Source organism: Entelurus aequoreus, linkage group LG04 (genome assembly GCF_033978785.1).
Source record: "Entelurus aequoreus isolate RoL-2023_Sb linkage group LG04, RoL_Eaeq_v1.1, whole genome shotgun sequence".
Taxonomy (NCBI): Eukaryota; Metazoa; Chordata; class Actinopteri; order Syngnathiformes; family Syngnathidae; genus Entelurus; species Entelurus aequoreus.
In genome coordinates this window covers 72519666-72541569 of record NC_084734.1, presented here as the reverse complement: position 1 = coordinate 72541569, position 21904 = coordinate 72519666, and the positions used below count along the sequence as shown (strand labels likewise).

The window sequence follows — 21904 nt, the reverse complement described above, 5'->3', positions numbered from 1 at the left end:
TGCAGGGGTGTCAAAGTCAAGGCCTGCGGGCCAAGTCCGGCCCACGAATGAATTATCTATGGCCCCCGGGATGATAATTGATTAGTATTAGAACCGGCCCGCAGGCCACAGCCGCCTGCTGCTGTTTTACACACACATCAGTGTTGGCGCTAGGAATTTTCAAAATGGGGTCCCAGGAGCCCCATCAAGTCATAAAAATGTGGTCCCGCAGTAAATTTTTGGGGTCCCACTTTTTTGTAACCGAAAACAAATGATAAATGTATGCATTATCCTGTTATATCTCACATTTTGTATTGTGTTTTGGAAAAAGGTTGTCATAAAAGTTACTTAATTAATAAAAAATAAATAAAAAAATGTTTATGCATATGTAAATGTATTCAGTTATAAACATTCATTCACTTTCTTCTTTCCTTCATGGATCTAAACTTCACCGCAGCCCGTATTTTTTTCCTATAATTTCAGTATGTGTTTGTTCTATTTTTTGACCAAAGTAAGACAAAGAAAACAATCTGAAGTTGCCTTTATTTTTTTGTAGTTTTAATGCCTTGTGTGCATAGATTTTCCTCCATGCGGCCCCTGAGCTAAAATGAGTTTGACACCCCTGCTTTAGTGGGATGCCCAGAAGAAAGTTGACGGAATGAAAAGCTGAATTTTTCTTTGTCTTTGTAAAAAAAAACATTCTCCATTAACACTGTAAAATAGGGATGTGACGATCAATCGGCCACTTTTCGTGAAAAAAATGTGATCGCCATTGTGGATTAATGCTGATCATAAACCTCAAAACCCTAAAACCGCATTGATTTTTAGTCATTGGCAAGCTACCAGCTAATTATGTGTCTACTTACACAGTGTGGCCCTGCACTCTGGTTATTAACCATCATCTCCATTACAGCAGATAAACTGCATTTCTTAAAATCGTAGGTATCAGTATCAAGTAACATTATCACTGGGGGACGAGGCTACACATGTTACACACGGAGAGCAAGCCAAGAGCAGGCATGCTAATAGCTAAGGTAGCCAAGCAACACTAAGAAATAAGTGATAGTAAAGTTTAAAAAATGGAGATTTAACAGTGTTGTATAAGAAAGTAAGCAGCTGTTAACAGGAAATAAACAAGTGGATTAATACGAGTCCAGAGCAGGAGAGCCCAAACCTTTTGTCTCCAAGGGTCAAAGTGAAAATGTGCAAATGTGCCGCAGGAGGTTTTTTCCCTCCAGACTGGGCCCCCTTAGGAGCCCAGTCTAGATTGTATTTTTTTACTCATCCTTCCCCAGCGTTTTACCTTTTTCCCATCTTTTACGGGGCGCCTTGTGGCGACCCATCAGTGTTCCTGTTCTGCAACCCTTTACACTGATTGTTTTGTCTAATCTTGAACGGTTTGTGCTGAAAACAAAGTTTCGTTGTACTTGTGCAATGACAATAAAGACCTATCTATCTATTTTTCTATCTATCTAGTTGGGAAATGACCAAATTTCAGCAGTCAAATCAACGTCACGACCTGACATTGAATAAATGTCGTCAAAAAGCATGTTGTTAAAAAGTTAAGTTAAAGTGCCACTGATATTCACACACACACTAGGTGTGGTGAAATTACCCTCTGCATTTGACCCCCCCTTGTTCCACCCCCCTGGGAGGAGAGGGGAGCAGTGAGCAGTGTCAAACTCAAGGCCCGGGGGCCAGTTCTGGCCCACCACATCATTTTGAATGGCCCGTGAAAGCTTGGAAATAATATGCATCAATAAAGTAGTTTATCTTTCTTTTTTTATTTTGACAGGGAAAAAATGACATGTACTGCATGCAGTTATATATATTTTAAACTGTATCTATCTAATAATGTAACAGGTATTATATTACCATACATTCCAAACATTTTTGGGGTAAAAACATACGTAAATATCTACTTAGCCTTATGATTTCAAAGCAAGCTATCCATCAAATTGTACACTGTAAACATGACAATATATTTTCTTTAAAAACAGCTCGGTCTTCAGAAAACTGTGGTACCATTAATTACATGTGAAAACAGCAACCATATTTTTTATGCAAAAAAAAAAAAAACGAACAAAAAACTGGCAGCTCAATCACCAGTATTTTACAGTAAAGACCATTTTACTGTACATTTTATGGTCAAATTCTGACATTTTTTTGACCAGCAAAATCCACTTTTTTTTTTTTTCTTACAGTGTAGGTAAAATATACATTTACTAATCAAGCGCATAGGTAATCATGTGACAATATCATCCTTATATGTTTCTTTTATTAACGTTACAAGTGGCAGCCAAAACTGCAATGTGGCCCTCAATGAAAACCAGACGAAAGAGACATATCATGGAATGATATTTGGAAAAATGCCAATAAGCCCTTTAGAAGCATTAAAGATAAGCTGAGTCAATTTTAGATCTTGAATAGGTTGTATTTTACATCTTCTCAGCTGTTTAAAATTGGTGCAGTAGATAGCAAATTATGTATGAAGTTTCGGGCAGCTGGGGGAACTCTTGTTCATTCATTGTGGGAATGTCAGAGAATAAATGAGTTATGGTTGAAAACAACAAAAGAAGCAGTCACATTCCTAAATATAAACATCCCAATGACACTGCAAACTTGTATTCTTGGTGATCTGCATTAATTTAGTAACTTGTCATCAAAAAGTAAAAATGCATTTCTTTCAATATGCCTCATAACAAAAAGGGTAATACTAGAGATGTCCGATAATATCGGCCGATAAATGCTTTAAAATGTAATATCGAAAATTGTCGGTATCGTTTTTTTTATTATCGGTATGTTTTTTTTATTTTTTTTATTAAATCAACATAAAAAACACAAGATACACTTACAATTAGTGCACCAACCCAAAAAACCTCCCTCCCCCATTTACACTCATTCGCACAAAAGGGCTGTTTCTTTCTGTTATTAATATTCTGGTTCCTACGTTATATATCAATATAGATCAATACAGTCTGCAAGGGATACAGTCCGTAAGCACACATGATTGTGCGTGCTGCTGGTCCACTAATAGTACTAACCTTTAACAGTTCATTTTACTCATTTTTATTAATTACTAGTTTCTATGTAACTGTTTTTATATTGTTTTACTTTCTTTTTTATTCAAGAAAATGTTTTTAAGGTATGTATCTTATTTTATTTAATAAATGTCTTCACCATACCTGGTTGTCCAAATTAGGCATAATAATGTGTTCATTCCACGACTGTATCGGTTGATATCGGTATCGGTAATTAAGAGTTGGACAATATCGGAATATCGGATATCGGCAAAAAAAGCCATTATCGGACATCCCTAGGTAATACTAAAAAAGTCATACCAAAGACTATGAAAGTGGGACCCATTGCCTCCCTGCTTGGCACTCAGCATCAAGGGTTGGAATTGGGGTTTGAATCCCCAAAATGATTCCCGGGCACGGCACCGCTGCTGCCCACTGCTCCCCTCACCTCCCAGGGGGTGAACAAGGGGATGGGTCAAATGCAGTGGACAAATTTCACCACACCTAGTGTGTGTGTGACAATCATTGGTACTTTAACTTTAACTTTAACTTTAACTAAAAATGGATAGATGTTGATAGATACTGACTGCTATACACAAGCTATGGAGATGATATCAGTAGAAAAAAACTGCATTTAGTTTCGATAATAATGAGTCATATATTGGAATATGGGATCCATTATTTAAATTTGTTTTAACTATTAAATTAACTTAAAATATCACTTATTTTATCTTTGTGGCAAATGGACACAGTGTGTTGTCAAGCTTGTGATGCAAGTGTAAGCCACTGTGACACTATTGTTCATTTTGGAAGTTTTTTTTTTTTTTTTTTGCAGTGCTAGTTTATTTGATTATTTTATTGAATTTCCTATCACCACTAAGACCAATAAATGTTAGAGTGTTTTACTTGTTTTAAGTGTTTTGGTCCTAAATGATCCCAGTAAGATATTACAGCTTGTTGCTGAGATTTTATGACCTATAATGAGTAAAACATGTTTGAAACTAGCATATCAACTGTTGCAAAGCTGTGTCATCAACACTCACAAGTATAAAACAACTTTTTTTTAAAGTAATAATTTCTTATTTCAAGCATGAAAGAAAAATCCTGACTTTGACACATTTGTGTCTCATAATTAAAACAGATGACAGCCAAATGGACTTTGCTGTTTTATTTTCAATGAATCAATAGAAAACAGGTACTCATACATTAGACCAGGGGTCACCAACGCGGTGCCCGCGGGCACCAGGTAGCCCGTAAGGACCAGATGAGTAGCCCGATGGCCTGTTCTAAAAATAGCTCAAATAGCAGCACTTACCAGTGACCTGCTTCTATTTTTTAAATTGTATTTATTTACCAGCAAGCTGGTCTCGCTTTGCTCGACATTTTTAATTCTAAGAGAGACAAAACTCAAATAGAATTTGAAAATCCAAGAAAATATTTAAAGACTTGGTCTTCACTTGTTTAAATAAATTCATTTTTTTACTTTGCTTCTTAAAACTTTCAGAAAGACAATTTTAGAGAAAAAATACAACTTTAAAAATGATTTTAGAATTTTTAAACACATATACCTTTTTACCTTTTAAATTCCTTCCTCTTCTTTCCTGACAATTAAAATCAGTGTTCAAGTAATTATTATTTTTTTATTGTAAAGAATAATAAATACATTTTAATTTAATTCTTCATTTTAGCTTATGTTTTTTCGAAGAAGAATATTTGTGAAATATTTCTTCAAACTTTTTGTGATTAAAATGCAAAAAAATTATTCTGTAAAATCTAGAAAATCTGTAGAATCAAATTTGAATCTTATTTCAAAGTCTTTTGAATTTCTTTTAAAATTTTTGTTCTGGAAAATCTAGAAGAAATAATGATTAGTCTTTGTTAGAAACATAGCTTCATCCAATTTGTTATATATTCTAACAAAGTGTAGATTGGATTTTAACCTATTTAAAACATGTCATCAAAATTCTAAAATTAATCTTAATCAGGAAAAATTACTAATGATGTTCCAGAAATAATTTTTTTATTTTTTCAAAAAGATTCGAATTAGCTAGTTTTTCTCTTCTTTTTTTCGGTTGAATTTTGAATTTTAAAGAGTCGAAATTGAAGATAAAATATGTTTCAAAATTTTATTTTCATTTTTTTCGTGTTTTCTCCTCTTTTAAACCGTTCAATTAAGTGTAAATATCATGAATTATTAATAATAACATAGAGTTAAAGGTAAATTGAGCAAATTGGCTATTTCTGGCAATTTATTTAAGTGTGTATCAAACTGGTAGCCCTTCGCATTAATCAGTACCCAAAAAGTAGCTCTTGGTTTCAAAAAGGTTGGTGACCCCTGCATTAGACAATTGTGTCTCATAATTAAAACAGTGTAAGCCACTGTGACACTATTGTTCATTTTGGACGTTTTTTTGGTTTTTTTTGCAGTGCTAGTTTATTTGATTATTTTATTGAATTTCCTATCACCACTAAGACCAATAGATAATGTTATCGATTCCTAATATCCTTTCAATTACCCAAACCCCCAACCCTCTCCCCCCTGCTGCGTGCACACGCTTTGCAGTGCACCCGTTTTAAAATACTCACTCATTTGGTGCAGCGGAAGTTTTTAAGCAAGCTTATCTGCGTCTTTATCTGAGCTGGAGATGTGCTGCAGAAAGACAGGTCAAAGGGGAGCAAGCATTAGTGGACGTGGAACACATGCCAGGCGCGTCACGCTCAATTTACAGTTGAGCAACACAACTAAATGCGTGCTGCAAATAAAATGTATCAATAAATAAAAATGTCACATTTTTTGCACGACTTATATATAACTGGGAGGTTTAAAATGCGCATCAAGTAGTCTTTGGCAAATATAAACAAGGCCCAGGCTGGGAGCCATGCAGGAGGACCCATTTAGCCCGTGGCTGTGCTAAACTGCTGCAGATAAAACAAACGATAATGCTGTCTGTCTCCTGGGAGAGTCTCCACCAGCATTAACTAACAGCAAGTTTGGACACACACAGACAACACGCACGCGCACGCGCACCCAGACCCACGCAGCATATATATACACGCGTCATTGCGCACGGTGCGTGCCTGGAACACCACGCAGCTGATTGGCCGGGCAAGTTTTGGGTGTCACTATAGCACTTTTGTGGAGGATAACCGGGTGGGTGGGTGGGTGTCGTCTTGTGCGTGGGCGTGTGCGTGTGCTCGTGCGCGCGCGCGCGCAGGTTTGTTGTCGTCTGTTATCACGTCCAGATAAGGGCGACAGTGGCTCCAGAATGTGTCGGAGGCAGACAGCAGAGTGTGTCGCTCCTGGTTTCAGGTTCCTCGCTCGAAAAACCTTTTTGTCTGCTCCGTTTCCGCGTCCCTGATGAGCGACAGGCTGACAGCCAAAGTGTGCAAGACGCAGCATCGACACGCAACGAAACGGAGCCACGGCTGAGGAGTTTTTAAAGTTAACACCCGCTGGACACAAACACTGTGGGTGACTGATGCAACTTATTAGGGGTGTGGGGGAAAAAATGATTCGAATTCGAATCGCGATTCTCACGTTGTGCGATTCGGAATCGATTCTCATTTTTAAAAAATAGATTTTATTTTTTTAATTTTTTTATTTGAATTTTTTTTTTTTTTTTTTTTAATTAATCAATCCAACAAAACAATACAACACTGTGGGTGCCTGATGCAACTTATTAGGGGTATGGGGAAAAAATAGATTCGAATTCGAATCGCGATTCTCACGTTGTGCGATTCAGAATCGATTCTCATTTATAAAAAATCGATTTTTATTTTTTGTATTTTTTTATTTGAATTTTTTTTTTTTTTTTAATTAATCAATCCAACAAAACAATACAACGCTGTGGGTGCCTGATGCAACTTATTAGGGGTATGGGGAAAAAATCGATTTGAATTCGAATCGCGATTCTCACGTTGTGCGATTCAGAATCGATTCTCATTTTTAAAAAATCGATTTTATTTTTTTAATTTTTTTATTTGAATTTTTTTTTTTTTTTTTTTTTTTAAATTAATTAATCCAACAAAACAATACAACACTGTGGGTGCCTGATGCAACTTATTAGGGGTATGGGGAAAAAATCGATTCGAATTCGAATCGCGATTCTCACGTTGTGCGATTCAGAATCGATTCTCATTTTTTTTAAATCGATTTTATTTTTTTTATTTTTTTATTTGAATTTATTTTTATTTTTTTTTAATTAATCAATCCAACAAAACAATACAACACTGTGGGTGCCTGATGCAACTTATTAGGGGTATGGGGAAAACATTGATTCAAATTCGAATCGCGATTCTCACGTTGTGCGATTCAGAATCGATTCTCATTTTTTAAAAATCGATTTTATCTTTTTATTTGATTTTTTTTTTTTTTTTTTTTTTTTTAATTAATCAATCCAACAAAACAATACAACACTGTGGGTGACTGATGCAACTTATTAGGGGTGTGGGGGAAAAAATGATTGGAATTCGAATCGCGATTCTCACGTTGTGCGATTCAGAATCGATTCTCATTTTTTTTTAATCGATTTTATTTTTTTTATTTTTTTATTTGAATTTTTTATTTTTTTTTAAATTAATCAATCCAACAAAACAATACAACACTGTCGGTGCCTGATGCAATTTATTAGGGGTATGGGGAAAACATTGATTCGAATTCGAATCGCGATTCTCACGTTGTGCGATTCAGAATCGATTCTCATTTTTTAAAAATCGATTTTATATTTTTATTTGAATTTTTTTTTTTTTTTTTTTTTTTTTTAATTAATCAATCCAACAAAACAATACAACACTGTGGGTGACTGATGCAACTTATTAGGGGTGTGGGGGAAAAAATGATTCGAATTCGGATCGCGATTCTCACGTTGTGCGATTCAGAATCGATTCTCATTTTTTAAAAATCGATTTTATTTTTTTTATTTTTTTATTAGAATTTTTTTTTTTTTTTTTTAATTAATCAATCCAACAAAACAATACAACACTGTCAGTGCCTGATGCAACTTATTAGGGGTATGGGGAAAACATTGATTCGAATTCGAATCGCGATTCTCACGTTGTGCGATTCAGAATCGATTCTCATTTTTTAAAAATCGATTTTATCTTTTTATTTGAATTTTTTTTTTTTTTTTTTTTTTTTTAATTATTCAATCCAACAAAACAATACAACACTGTGGGTGACTGATGCAACTTATTAGGGGTGTGGGGAAAAAAATGATTCGAATTCGGATCGCGATTCTCACGTTGTGCGATTCAGAATCGATTCTCATTTTTTAAAAATCGATTTTATTTTTTTAATTTTTTTATTTGAATTTTTTATTTTTTTTTTTAAATTAATCAATCCAACAAAACAATACAACACTGTCGGTGCCTGATGCAACTTATTAGGGGTATGGGGAAAACATTGATTCGAATTCGAATCGCGATTCTCACGTTGTGCGATTCAGAATCGATTCTCATTTTTTAAAAATCGATTTTATATTTTTATTTGAATTTTTTTTTTTTTTTTTTTTTTTTAATTAATCAATCCAACAAAACAATACAACACTGTGGGTGACTGATGCAACTTATTAGGGGTGTGGGGAAAAAAATTATTCGAATTCGGATCGCGATTCTCACGTTGTGCGATTCAGAATCGATTCTCATTTTTTAAAAATCGATTTTATTTTTAAAAATTTTTTATTTGAATTTTTTATTTTTTTTTTTTTAATTAATCAATCCAACAAAACAATACAACACTGTGGGTGCCTGATGCAACTTATTAGGGGTGTGGGGGAAAAAATTATTCGAATTCGAATCGCGATTCTCACGTTGTGCGATTCAGAATCGATTCTCATTTTTAAAAAATCGATTTTATTTTTTTTATTTTTTTATTTGAATTTTTTTTTTTTTTTTTTTTTAATTAATCAATCCAACAAAACAATACAACACTTTGGGTGCCTGATGCAACTTATTAGGGGTATGGGGAAAAATCGATTCGAATTGGAATCGCGATTCTCACGTTGAGCGATTCAGAATCGATTCTCATTTTTAAAAAATCGATTTTTATTTTTTGTATTTTTTTATTTGAATTTTTTTTTTTTTTTTTTAATTAATCAATCCAACAAAACAATACAACACTGTGGGTGACTGATGCAACTTATTAGGGCTATGGGGAAAACATTGATTCGAATTCGAATCGCGATTCTCACGTTGTGCGATTCAGAATCGATTCTCATTTTTAAAAAATCGATTTTATTTTTTAAAATTTTTTATTTGAATTTTTTTTTTTTTTTTTAAATTAATCAATCCAACAAAACAATACAACACTGTCGGTGCCTGATGCAACTTATTAGGGGTATGGGGAAAACATTGATTCGAATTTGAATCGCGATTCTCACGTTGTGCGATTCAGAATCGATTCTCATTTTTTTTAAATCGATTTTATCTTTTTATTTGAATTTTTTTTTTTTTTTTTTTTTTTAATTAATCAATCCAACAAAACAATACAACACTGTCGGTGCCTGATGCAACTTATTAGGGGTATGGGGAAAACATTGATTCGAATTTGAATCTCGATTCTCACGTTGTGCGATTCAGAATCGATTCTCATTTTTTTTAAATCGATTTTATCTTTTTATTTGAATTTTTTTTTTTTTTTTTTTTTTTAAATTAATCAATCCAACAAAACAATACAACACTGTGGGTGACTGATGCAACTTATTAGGGGTGTGGGGAAAAAAATGATTCGAATTCGGATCGCGATTCTCACGTTGTGCGATTCAGAATCGATTCTCATTTTTTAAAAATCGATTTTATTTTTTTAATTTTTTTATTTTAATTTTTTTTTTTTTTTTTAATTAATCAATCCAACAAAACAATACAACACTGTCGGTGCCTGATGCAACTTATTAGGGGTATGGGGAAAACATTGATTCGAATTCGAATCGCGATTCTCACGTTGTGCGATTCAGAATCGATACTCATTTTTTAAAAATCGATTTTATCTTTTTATTTGAATTTTTTTTTTTTTTTTTTTTTTAAATTAATCAATCCAACAAAACAATACAACACTGTGGGTGACTGATGCAACTTATTAGGGGTGTGGGGAAAAAAATGATTCGAATTCGGATCGCGATTCTCACGTTGTGCGATTCAGAATCGATTCTCATTTTTTAATAATCGATTTTATTTTTTTTATTTTTTTATTTGAATTTTTTTTTTTTTTTTTTAATTAATCAATCCAACAAAACAATACAACACTGTCGGTGCCTGATGCAACTTATTAGGGGTATGGGGAAAACATTGATTCGAATTCCAATCGCGATTCTCACGTTGTGCGATTCAGAATCGATTCTCATTTTTTTAAAATCGATTTTATCTTTTTATTTGAAATTTTTTAATTAATCAATCCAACAAAACAATACACAGCAATACCATAACAATGCAATCCAATTCCAAAACCAAACCCGACCCAGCAACACTCAGAACTGCAATAAACAGAGCAATTGAGAGGACACACAAACACGACACAGAACAAACCAAAAGTCGTGAAACAAAAATGAATATTATCAACAACAGTATCAATATTAGTTACAATTTCAACATAGCAGTGATTAAAAATCCCTCATTGACATTATCATTAGACATTTATAAATACATTTAAAAAAAGAACAATAGTGTCACAGTGGCTTACACTTGCATCACATCTCATAAGCTTGACAACACACTGTGTCCAATATTTTCACAAAGATAAAATAAGTCATATTTTTGGTTCATTTAATAGTTAAAACAAATTTACATTATTGCAATCAGTTGATAAAACATTGTCCTTTACAATTATGAAATCTTTTTACAATAATCTACTACTCTGCATGCATGTCAGCAGACTGGGGTAGATCCTGCTGAAATCCTATGTATTGAATGAATAGAGAACCGTTTTTGAATCGAGAATCGTGTTGAATTGAAAAAAAAAATCGATTTTGAATCGAATTGTGACCCCAAGAATCGATATTGAATCGAATCGTGGGACACCCAAAGATTCACAGCCCTACAACTTATTGTCACCAAGTACCACCTCAGAAGACACTTGACAACATAATGATCAATGCAGTAGTGTAGTAGGCCTAAACATTCATTAAAAACAAGGCAGGTGTTTTATTTAACAAGTATATTTAATATTTATGGCCACTGTAACTTTAGACTTAGACTTAGACAAACTTTGTTGATCCACAAGGGAAATTGTTTCCACACAGTAGCTCAGTTTCAAAGGATGGAAAAGGCTAATGCAGGTATTATGTAGACCAGACCCGGGCAAATTAAGGCCCGGGGTCTGGGGTAGTAGGGGGGATATATTTAAGCGTCCCGGAAGAGTTAGTGCTGCAAGGGGTTCTGGGTATTTGTTCTGTTGTGTTTATGTTGTGTTACGGTGCGGATGTTCTCCCGAAATGTGTTTGTCATTCTTGTCTGGTGTGGGTTCACAGTGTGGCGCATATTTGAAACAATGTTAAAGTTGTTTATACGGCCACCCTCAGTGTGACCTGTATGGCTGTTGACCAAGTATGCCTTACATTCATTTGTGTGTTGAAAAGCCGAAGATATCATGTGATTGGGCCGGCACGTAAAGGCAGTGCCTTTAAGGTTAATTGGCGCTCTGTACTTCTCCCTACGTCCGTGTACCACTCTGTACAGAGGCGTTTTAAAAAGTCATACATTTTAGTTTTTGATACCGATAAATTCTGATATTACATGTTAAAGCATTTATCGGCCGACAATATCGGCAGTCCGATATTATCGGACATCTCTAATTTGAACTGCACTATACCGGTCTATGGTGTCATTCCTGGGCCCTGCCCGTGCCGTGCCAGTTGAGTACTTTAATAATCAATTAACTATAGCCTAAAATATAACAATCATATGTTCCCAACAGATGTTTGTTTTTAATAAATCAATCCATCTATTTATATAAAAATAAATAAATCAAGCTTATATTATCTGTTTGTAATGGATTTGAACTACACTATCTGCTCCTTAATGTGGACAAGACCAAGGAGCTGGTCATCGACTTCAAGAAGAAAATGACCCCTGTGGAGCCCATCAAAACCCAGCACCGGAGGGTGGCAGCAGGGGGGCAGTGCAAGTACCTGGGAGTCCACTTGAACAGCAGACTGGACTGGAAGGACAACAGCAAAGCTGCATACAAGAAGGGCATGAGCAGTCTCTTTTTCCTGAGGAAGCTTAGGTCCTTTAATGTGTGCAGCAAAGCTGTTGGAGATCTTTTTTCAGTCTGTTGTGGAAAGTGCCCTGTACTTTGCAGTGGTTTGTTGGGGGAGCAGCACCAGCAAATGGCCTGAAACCGGATTGACAAACTGATCCGGAAAGCCGGCCAAACAGTTGGAGGCGTTTGTGTCAGTGAGGGACAGGAGGACACTGGACAAACTGCTGGCCATCATGGACAATCCTGCCCATCCACCCCACCAGACAATTGAGGGACAGCAGAGCTCATACTCCAACAGGATCCTTCAGCTTCGTTCCCACAGTGTTCGATTCAAGAACTCCTTCATTCCGCACTCCATCCAGTTGTATAATCACTCGCCAGTTGTTGAGTGTCTGTGCTGTCTCGAGCTCGGCATATCAGCAGGTAGCTAATTGCTTTGTAGATGTCGGGAGCACGGTTTGTCGCGATCACAATATGCGGGAGGCAGCGTGCAGGTAAAAAGGTATCTAATGCCTAAACCAAAAATAAACAAAAGGTGAGTGCCGCTAAGAAAAGGCATTGAAGCTTAAGGATGGCTATGCAAAACGAAACTAAAACTAAAATGGCTGCAAAGTAAACAAAAACAGAATGCTGGACGACAGCAAAGACTTACAGTGTGTGGAGCAGACAGCGTCCACAAAGTACATCCGTACATGACAATCAACACCAAAATAGGAGCGCAAGACAAGAACTAAAACACTACACACAGGAAAACACCAAAAAACTGCAAATAAGTCACGGCGTGATGTGAAAGGTCGTGACAGTACACCTACTTTGAGACAAGAGCTATAGTGATGCATGGTTGGTTATGGTTTGAATTCATCTCCAGCAATTGCGAGAACGACTTTTTATTGTCAATATCGGCTGCTGAGTTTAATTTTTTTAATGTTTTCTGCTCGCGGTGTGCCTCTGGATTTTTTCAATGAAAAAAATGTGCCTTGGCTCAGAAAAGGTTGAAAAACACTGGTACATATTATATAGCAATATAATATAATAATATAATATATCAGTATTCATTATTGTATATATAAGTTAAAGTTAAAGTACCAATGATTGTCACACACACACACTAGGTGTGGCGGAATTATTCTCTGCATTTGACCCATCACCCTTGATCACCCCCTGGGAGGTGAGGGGAGCAGTGAGCAGCAGCGGTGGCCGCGCCTGGGAATAATTTTTGGTGATTTAACCCCCAATTCCAACCCTTGATGCTGAGTGCCAAGCAGGGAGGTAATGGGTCCCATTGTTATAGTCTTTGGTATGACTCGGACGGGGTTTGAACGCACAACCTATTGATCTCAGGCCGGACACTCTAACCACTAGGCCACTGATAATATGTAAATATTACATATATGTTATATTTTATATTGCTACTACGGTACATTTATTGTCTACTTAATCCCTGCATTACTCTTTCCATCCTTACCCTTTCCATCCTTTGAAACTGAGCTACTGTGTGGAGCAATTTCCCTTGTGGATCAATAAAGTTTGTCTAAGTCTAAGTCTATACTGTCAACTAAATGCGCATGTGCACACTGAAGTGTTAAAGGCCTACTGAAACCCACTACTACCGACCACGCAGTCTGATAGTTTATATATCAATGATGAAATCTTAACATTGCAACACATGCCAATACGGCCGGGTTAACTTATAAAGTGCAATTTTAAATTTCCCGCGAAACTTCCGGTTGAAAACGTCTATGTATGATGACGTATGCGCGTGACGTCAATGGTTGAAACGGAAGTATTCGGACACCATTGGATCCAATACAAAAAGCTCTGTTTTCATCGCAAAATTCCACAGTATTCTGGACATCTGTGTTGGTGAATATTTTGCAATTTGATTAATGAACAATGAAGACTGCAAAGAAGAAAGCTGTAGGTGGGATCGGTGTATTAGCGGCTGGCTGCAGCAACACAACCAGGAGGACTTTGACTTGGATAGCAGACGCGCTATCCGACGCTAGCCGCCGACCGCATTGATGATCGGGTGAAGTCCTTCGTCGCTCCGTCGATCGCTGGAACGCAGGTGAGCACGGGTGTTGATGAGCAGATGAGGGCTGGCTGGCATAGGTGGATAGCTAATGTTTTTAGCATAGCTCTGTGACGTCCCGTAGCTAAGATAGCTTCAATGGCGTCCTTAGCAACAGCATTGTTAAGCTTTGCCAGGCTGGAAAGCATTAACCGTGTGGTTACAGGTAAATGGTTTAATAGTATTGTTGATTTTCTGCCTATCCTTCCAGTCAGGGGTTTATTTCTTTTGTTTCTATCTGCAGTTAAGCCCGATGCTTTCACATTAGCTCCGTAGCTAAAGTGCTTCGCCGATATATTGTCGTGGAGATAAAAGTCACTGTGAATGTCCATTTCGCGTTCTCGACTCTCATTTTTAAGAGGATATAGTATCCAAGGTGGTTTAACATACAAATCCGTGATCCACAATAGAAAAAGGAGAAAGTGTGGAATCCAATGAGCCAGCTTGTACCTAAGTTACGGTCAGAGCGAAAAAAATACTCTAGTCCTTCACTCTCACGTTCCTCATCCACGAATCTTTCATCCTGGCTCAAATTAATGGGGTAATCGTCGCTTTCTCGGTCGGAATCGCTCTCGCTGCTGGTGTAAACAATGGGGAAATGTGAGGAGCCTTTCAACCTGTGACGTCACGCTACTTCCGGTACAGGCAAGGCTTTTTTTATCAGCGACCAAAAGTTGCAAACTTTATCGTCGATGATCTCTACTAAATCCTTTCAGCAAAAATATGGCAATATCGCGAAATGATAAATTTAGTATGACACAGAATGGATCTGCTATCCCCGTTTAAATTAAAAATAAATATTTCAGTAGGCCTTTAACTGCTGTTAAATGCAAACTTGAGCTATAATATCATAATCTGCATGTATGCAAACTACAGCCACAATATTTTAAATATCTATTTGGCATTTTGCACAGGCAGAAGAATGATGGTGCAGATGTGCTATAATGCTATAACGGCCTGCAGTGAGTGGGTTTAGTTGCAGGAGCCCAACGTGTGTCAGTCATGTGAGTGTAAAGTACACCAGAGGGACCACAGAGTGAGGGTCCCACTGGCCCCTTCATGCCCCCCCCCCCCCCCCCCCCCCCCCCCCCCCCACACACGCAGGCGTCATTGCAGGGGACAGAGGGGGGGGAGAGAGAGAGAGAGGTTGGAAATGAGTGAAGACCTCACAGAGGACCAGCAGCGTGTGGCATTCCTAAGTAATACTTACATCTAGTAAACATTACCAGGAAGGAGAAGAAGTCCTTGTCGTGAGCTCCGGGTGACAGTTTAACAGTTGTTGACCATGTTTCCAAGCCCCAGCACGTCCACTCCCTTCTCCGTGAAGGACATATTAAACCTGGAGAACAGCCACGACCTCTTGTCTTCCCTGGACCTGCAGTCTTCTCGCATGGACTCATGCTGCACTCATGCGCCCTGCACTCATGCGCCCTGCTGCGCCTCCTCCTGCATGCTGGGCCGCCTCAAGCAGGAGCCTCTGCGGGACGCGCCGTCGCTCATGCCGCTGTTCGACGAGGACCTCCGCCAGGGGCCCAAATGCGGGAGCTTTGCCGCTGCGGTTTACGGCAAAGCTCTGACAGAGATGGACCCCGTGAAGGAGGGCGGGTCATACATGTTGGAGGAGAAACACGCAAAAGGTGAGTTGAATGTGTTGTAAACCTGCAACAGTTAGTTTTTTTTTTTCAAATCAAGAAATGTATTTAAATGTCTTCCTCATACGGCTCCTATTAATATTGATTATTTTGCGTGGGTAAAATGGTTTATCTCATTCACAGACAGTATAGCATAAAATAGGAATACAGGTTAAAACATTTAAATGAATGGAAAAAAAACATGTAAATACATTTTAAATAAAAACACCATTCTTTGTAACGTGTGCATTATTTTTATTTTATATATGTGTTTCTCTATGTATAAATGTGGAGGCTGAAGTGTGGGATTTTAAAAATTGCAATTTTTTTTTTTTTTTTGTGAAACATGATTTGTTTCAGACAGCTGAAAAGAGCTAGAAATAAATAAAAAAGAAGCTCATATTTACACAAATATCGAAACTATTGTGTCATTATATACTATATACATATACAGGTATACTCTTATTATCCACGGCTAAAAATGACAGTAGAATGACTCAATCCATTTTAGTGGGAAGTGTATTAAGGAAAAATAAACCACATATATATATATATATATATATATATATATATATATATATATATATATATATATATATATATATATATATATATATATATATATATATATATATATATATATATATATATATATATATATATATATATATATATATATATATATATATATATATATATATATATATATAATGTTTTACAAAAAAAAATGTTAATGTTTAAAAAAAATAATCTCAGTTAAATGTGTTTAAGGTTTAAAAAACAATCTATTGTACATATATATATATATATATATATATATATATATATATATATATATATATATATATATATATATATATATATATATATATATATATATATATAGTTTTACAAAAAAAATGTTAATGTTTAAAAAAAATAATCTCAGTTAAATGTGTTTAAGGTTTAAAAAACAATCTATTGTACATATATATATATATATATATATATATATATATATATATATATATATATATATATATATATATATATATATATATATATATATATATATATATATATATATATATATAGTTTTACAAAAAAAATGTTAATGTTTAAAAAAAATAATCTCAGTTAAATGTGTTTAAAGTTTAAAAAACAATCTATTGTACATATATATATATATATATATATATATATATATATATATATATATATATATATATATATATATATATATATATATATATATATATATATGTTTTTAATGTTTAAAAAAACAAATCTCAGTTAAATATGTGTTTAAGGTTTAAAAATCTATTGTGTGTGTGTGTGTGTGTGTGTATATATATATATATGTATATATATATATATATATATATATATATATATATATATATATATATATATATATATATATATATATATATATATATATATATATATATATATATATATATATATATATATATAGCCGATTGGAACAAGTTAAATATAACATCATTACAGAGTTGTGATATGTATACTTATTTAGTATACTTTTGTACCTTACAATTAAAAAAACAACCACTTAGCTGTTAATTGCATTTGTTTAGTTTAAAATCCCTTCAAATGTCCCATACAAAAATAAGAAAATTAAACAAATTATAAATATGTGACAATTGTAATCATTTAGTGGTGTTATTATTATTATTACTTCTAATTTTTAATGTTCTTAATTATAAAGTTCAATAAAAATGTTTTATTGTAGGTAAAATCTGCACTGCAATGACATAATGTCCCCTTTCATAAAGCAAATCCTATCCTGAGCAATTACGCAAAATAAATGAAAAAAACATGAACAAAATATTAGGATATATATAGGAAATGTTTGACCCATTTTGTCTTTTCGGAAGAACTGAGTCATCTGGGTCCGTCAGTAGAAGGCCAGAAGCCGGACGACCCGAACCGACCGAAGGCCCGAAGACGCCGGAAGCCGCGGATCCTCTTCTCCCAGGCGCAGGTGTACGAGCTGGAGCGCCGCTTCAAGCAGCAGCGCTACCTGTCCGCCCCGGAGAGAGACCACCTGGCCGGGCTCCTTAAACTCACCCCCACCCAGGTGAAGATCTGGTTCCAGAACAGAAGGTACAAGTGCAAGCGCCAGAGGCAGGACCAGAGCCTGGAGATGGTGTCCCTGCCCCCGCCCAGGAGGGTGTCCGTGCCGGTGCTGGTGCGGGACGGCAAGCCCTGCATGGCGGCCGACACCAGCTCCTGCAACCCGCCCTACTGCATGGCTCACGTCAACCACTTCACTTATAACAACTACCCGCCCTTTAACGGCTACACAAACACGGCCTGCAGCGCAAACTACGCGTGTAATTACCCCACGACGACGTCCAATAACGGAAATTACATGAACTTTGGCGTGGGGGATTTAAACAACGTGCAGCCCAGCTTCCCTTCCAGCAACAGCGGGGCCTCACTACATGGAATTAGGACTTGGTAGGCACCTTCAGAGCATGCATGCAGTTATTGTTGTCTTGAATATTTAACGATTTTGATATAGTTTTTTTTTGCGCCATGTCCTTATAATGAGTTTTGTGATATGAGAGTAAACAAAAAAAAAATAAAGAGCACAGATACTTTTATAAATGCGAATTGTCAAAATATGTTATCAAAGGGCGTAAAAGTGGGATGTTGGCTTTTGTAAAAATAAATAAATGTTTGTCATTTATTTAAAAAAAAAAAAGGTAATAAATGTTAAGATTAAATAATTGTTGAACGATAATAAGGTTGCTTTAAAAATACAAAATTAGAGATGTCCGATAATACCGATAAATGCTTTAAAATGTAATATCGGAAATTATCGGTATCGTTTTTTTATTATCGGTATCGGTTATTTATATTATTTATTTATTTACATTTTTTAATTAAATCAACATAAAAAACACAAGATACACTTACAATTAGTGCACCAACCCAAAAAACCTCCCTCCCCCATTCACACTCATTCACACAAAAGGGTTGTTTCTTTCTGTTATTAATATTCTGGTTCCTACATTATATAGCAATATATATCAATACAGTCTGCAAGGGATACAGTCCGTAAGCACACATGATTGTGCGTGCTGCTGGTCCACTAATAGTACTAACCTTTAACAGTTAATTTGACTCATTTTCATTAATTACTAGTTTCTATGTAACTGTTTTTATATTGTTTTACTTTCTTTTTTATTCAAGAAAATGTTTTTAATTTATTTATCTTATTTTATTAATATTTTAAAAAAAGGACCTTATCTTCACCATACCTGGTTGTCCAAATTAGGCGTAATAATGTGTTGATTCCACGACTGTATAATTCAGTATGGGTTGATATCGGTATCGGTTGATATCGGTATCGGTAATTAAAGCGTTGGACAATATCGGAATATCGGATATCGGCAAAAAGCCATCATCGGACATCCCTATACAAAATGGTTCCTTCCACCTTTGCAACACTTAACACATACGTCATAACGTCATCAAAGCGCACATTGTGAGTGAATTGAGTGAATTAATAATATTAATAATAAATTAATATATATATAGCGCTTTTCTCTAGTGACTCAAAGCGCTTTACATTGTGAAACCCAATATCTAAGTTACATTTTTAAACCATTGTGGGTGGCACTGGGAGCAGGTGGGTAAAGGGTCTTGCCCAAGGACACAACGGCAGCGACTAGGATGGCAGAAGTGGGGCTCGAACCTGGAACCCTCAAGTTGCTGGCAAGGCCACTCGAGCTATACCGCCCCTTTAAGATTGACACACAGCACCGATATTTTGAAACAAGAATGAGGTGACAGACAAAAGGTAAACAAAATATAGTACATCTATTTGTGGCAGCATGGAGAAGAAAAGGAGACATTTCAGTTTTGCATAATTGCTCATAACTGTGGTGCGTTCAAATACCCTCAATTAGACATATTAAAATATGATTATTTACATTTGTATGTTGGCCACTTTATATTAAATTTGTTGGCACTTTCTTGTAAAAAAAATATATTGGGGAGTTATCTACATAAGTTCTAGATATGTTAATCCCATCTTTAAAAATCAAGAACCTAATTAAGGTTTTTACATCCATCCATTTTCTACCGCTTGTCCCTTTCGGGGTCGTGCGGGGTGCCGGAGCCTATCTCAGCTGCATTCGGGCGGTAGGCGGGGTACACCATGGACAAGTCGCCACCTCATCGCAGGGCCATCACAGATGGACAACATTCACACTCATGTGTTATAAAATTGCAAACAAATTCATGCAATAGTTTGAGCAGGTAAACATACCAAGCGTGTGTGTGTGTGTGTGTGTGGCAACGTTGGGTTTAGGGTGGGCTAGGGGACCCTTTAGGAGTCATGGGGGCCCAGAATGTGGCGCTGTGTGTGCAGCAAACCTATTATTTTAACAGTTGGTGTAACAGAAAGTCTGTCGAGCTCTCACATGGTTTGTGTCGAGTTAAACTGTTCAAGAGGCTATTATGAGGCTTCCTTCAAAGTGCTTCAAAAAAGGTTAAAAGGTGGTTAGTAGTTTACATATTTTACAACCGGGCTGTCAGACAAATGTACACTCACTAAACGTGTTTGATGGCCGCCCGCAGCACAAAGACGCGTGTACGCCATATGACCGTGACATTCGAGTTTTTCCATTCGTTACACAGCATAAGTACGTTTACTATACACAGGTTTAAATGCATTTAGACTCATTTCAATCTTGTACACATTGACTGTAAGCCAACTTTCAAGTTAGTATGTTACTTGCAGTATTTCCTATGCAGTATCAGTATGTTTGCTTGCCATATATAAATAGGCCTAATAGTTTGCCCAATTTGAAACATTTTGACATTATTTATCCAGCATGCTAATACTTTTAGTGTATTCTAATGTATTGTATTATACTTTATGTAACTTGGTTAGGATATGTTTAGGACAGGGGTCGGCAACCAAAAATGTTGAAAGAGCCATATTGGACCAAAAATACAAAAAACAAATCTGTCTGGAGCCGCAAAAAAATTAAAAGCCGTATATAAGTCTTATGATGAAGGCAACACATGACGTAAGTGTCTAGCCTACTATCAAAATGACTATGTGTCGCAGGCTGAAGCAAATCTTCGTTGACAGAAATGTTGAAATTTTATATTTATTCTACACATTTATACATTAGAAATCATTAGTACCGTATTTTCCGCACTATAAGGCACACCTAAAAACCTCCAATTTTCTCAAAAGCTGACAGTGCGCCTTATAATCCGGTGCGCCTTATATATAGACCAATATTGAGCCACAACAGGTCTCGCAACTACGGGATGCATAAAGTAACCCCAGCCTCTACTGTAGCGTCTATTCTATGCGCCTTATAATGCGGTGCGCCTTATATATGAACAAAGTTTTAAAATAGGCCATTCATTGAAGGTGCGCCTTATAATCCGGTGCGCCTTAAAGTGCGGAAGATACAGTAAATCAGAGGTTACGCAGAAGGTGAGATAACGCCTGGAAATTACTGGCTTTTTAACGGCCAAAGGTATAGATGTGTGTGTCCAAGTTAAAGGATACGGCAGGCTGTCTTCTTTTAATAGATTTATTACAATCTTTGGCAAGCTAGGTAATGTTTGCTGTGGTCTGGAACAACATGGCACACAAACAACTATCTGAAATGCAGCCAATATTACATACAGATAATGTGTCATGAGACATGCAAATATAAATTAAATACAAAGAGGACATAAGTAAAGGATATTAAATGAGCTCAAATATACCTACAAATGAGGCATTATGATGCAATATGTACATACAGCTAGCCTAAATAGCATGTTAGCATTGATTAGCTTGCAGTCATGCACTGACCAAATACGCCTGATTAGCACTCTAACAAGTCAATAACATCAACAAAGTGCACCTTTGGGCATTCATGCACAGCATAAAACATTTGGTGGACAAAATGAGACAAAGAAGGAGTGGCATATTGTAGATGTAAACAAACTGTTGCGTCACAGTCCACACTATGGTGAGTTCAAGAAC

At 36.0% G+C, this 21904-nt stretch overlaps 2 protein-coding genes across 2 annotated transcripts in view; both read left to right on the top strand.

Annotated features, from left to right (window-relative positions):
• LOC133649000 (uncharacterized) overlaps positions 1-21904 on the top strand; it is a 1204785-nt gene that overhangs the window by 525445 nt on the left and 657436 nt on the right. The gene's annotated exons all lie outside the window — the stretch shown is intronic.
• Positions 15508-18361, top strand: LOC133649005 (homeobox protein Nkx-2.5-like). Its single transcript, XM_062045664.1, has 2 exons — positions 15508-15900; positions 17772-18361. The coding sequence occupies exons 1-2, from the start codon at positions 15549-15551 to the stop codon at positions 18359-18361; spliced, it is 942 nt and encodes a 313-aa protein (XP_061901648.1). The 5' UTR covers positions 15508-15548.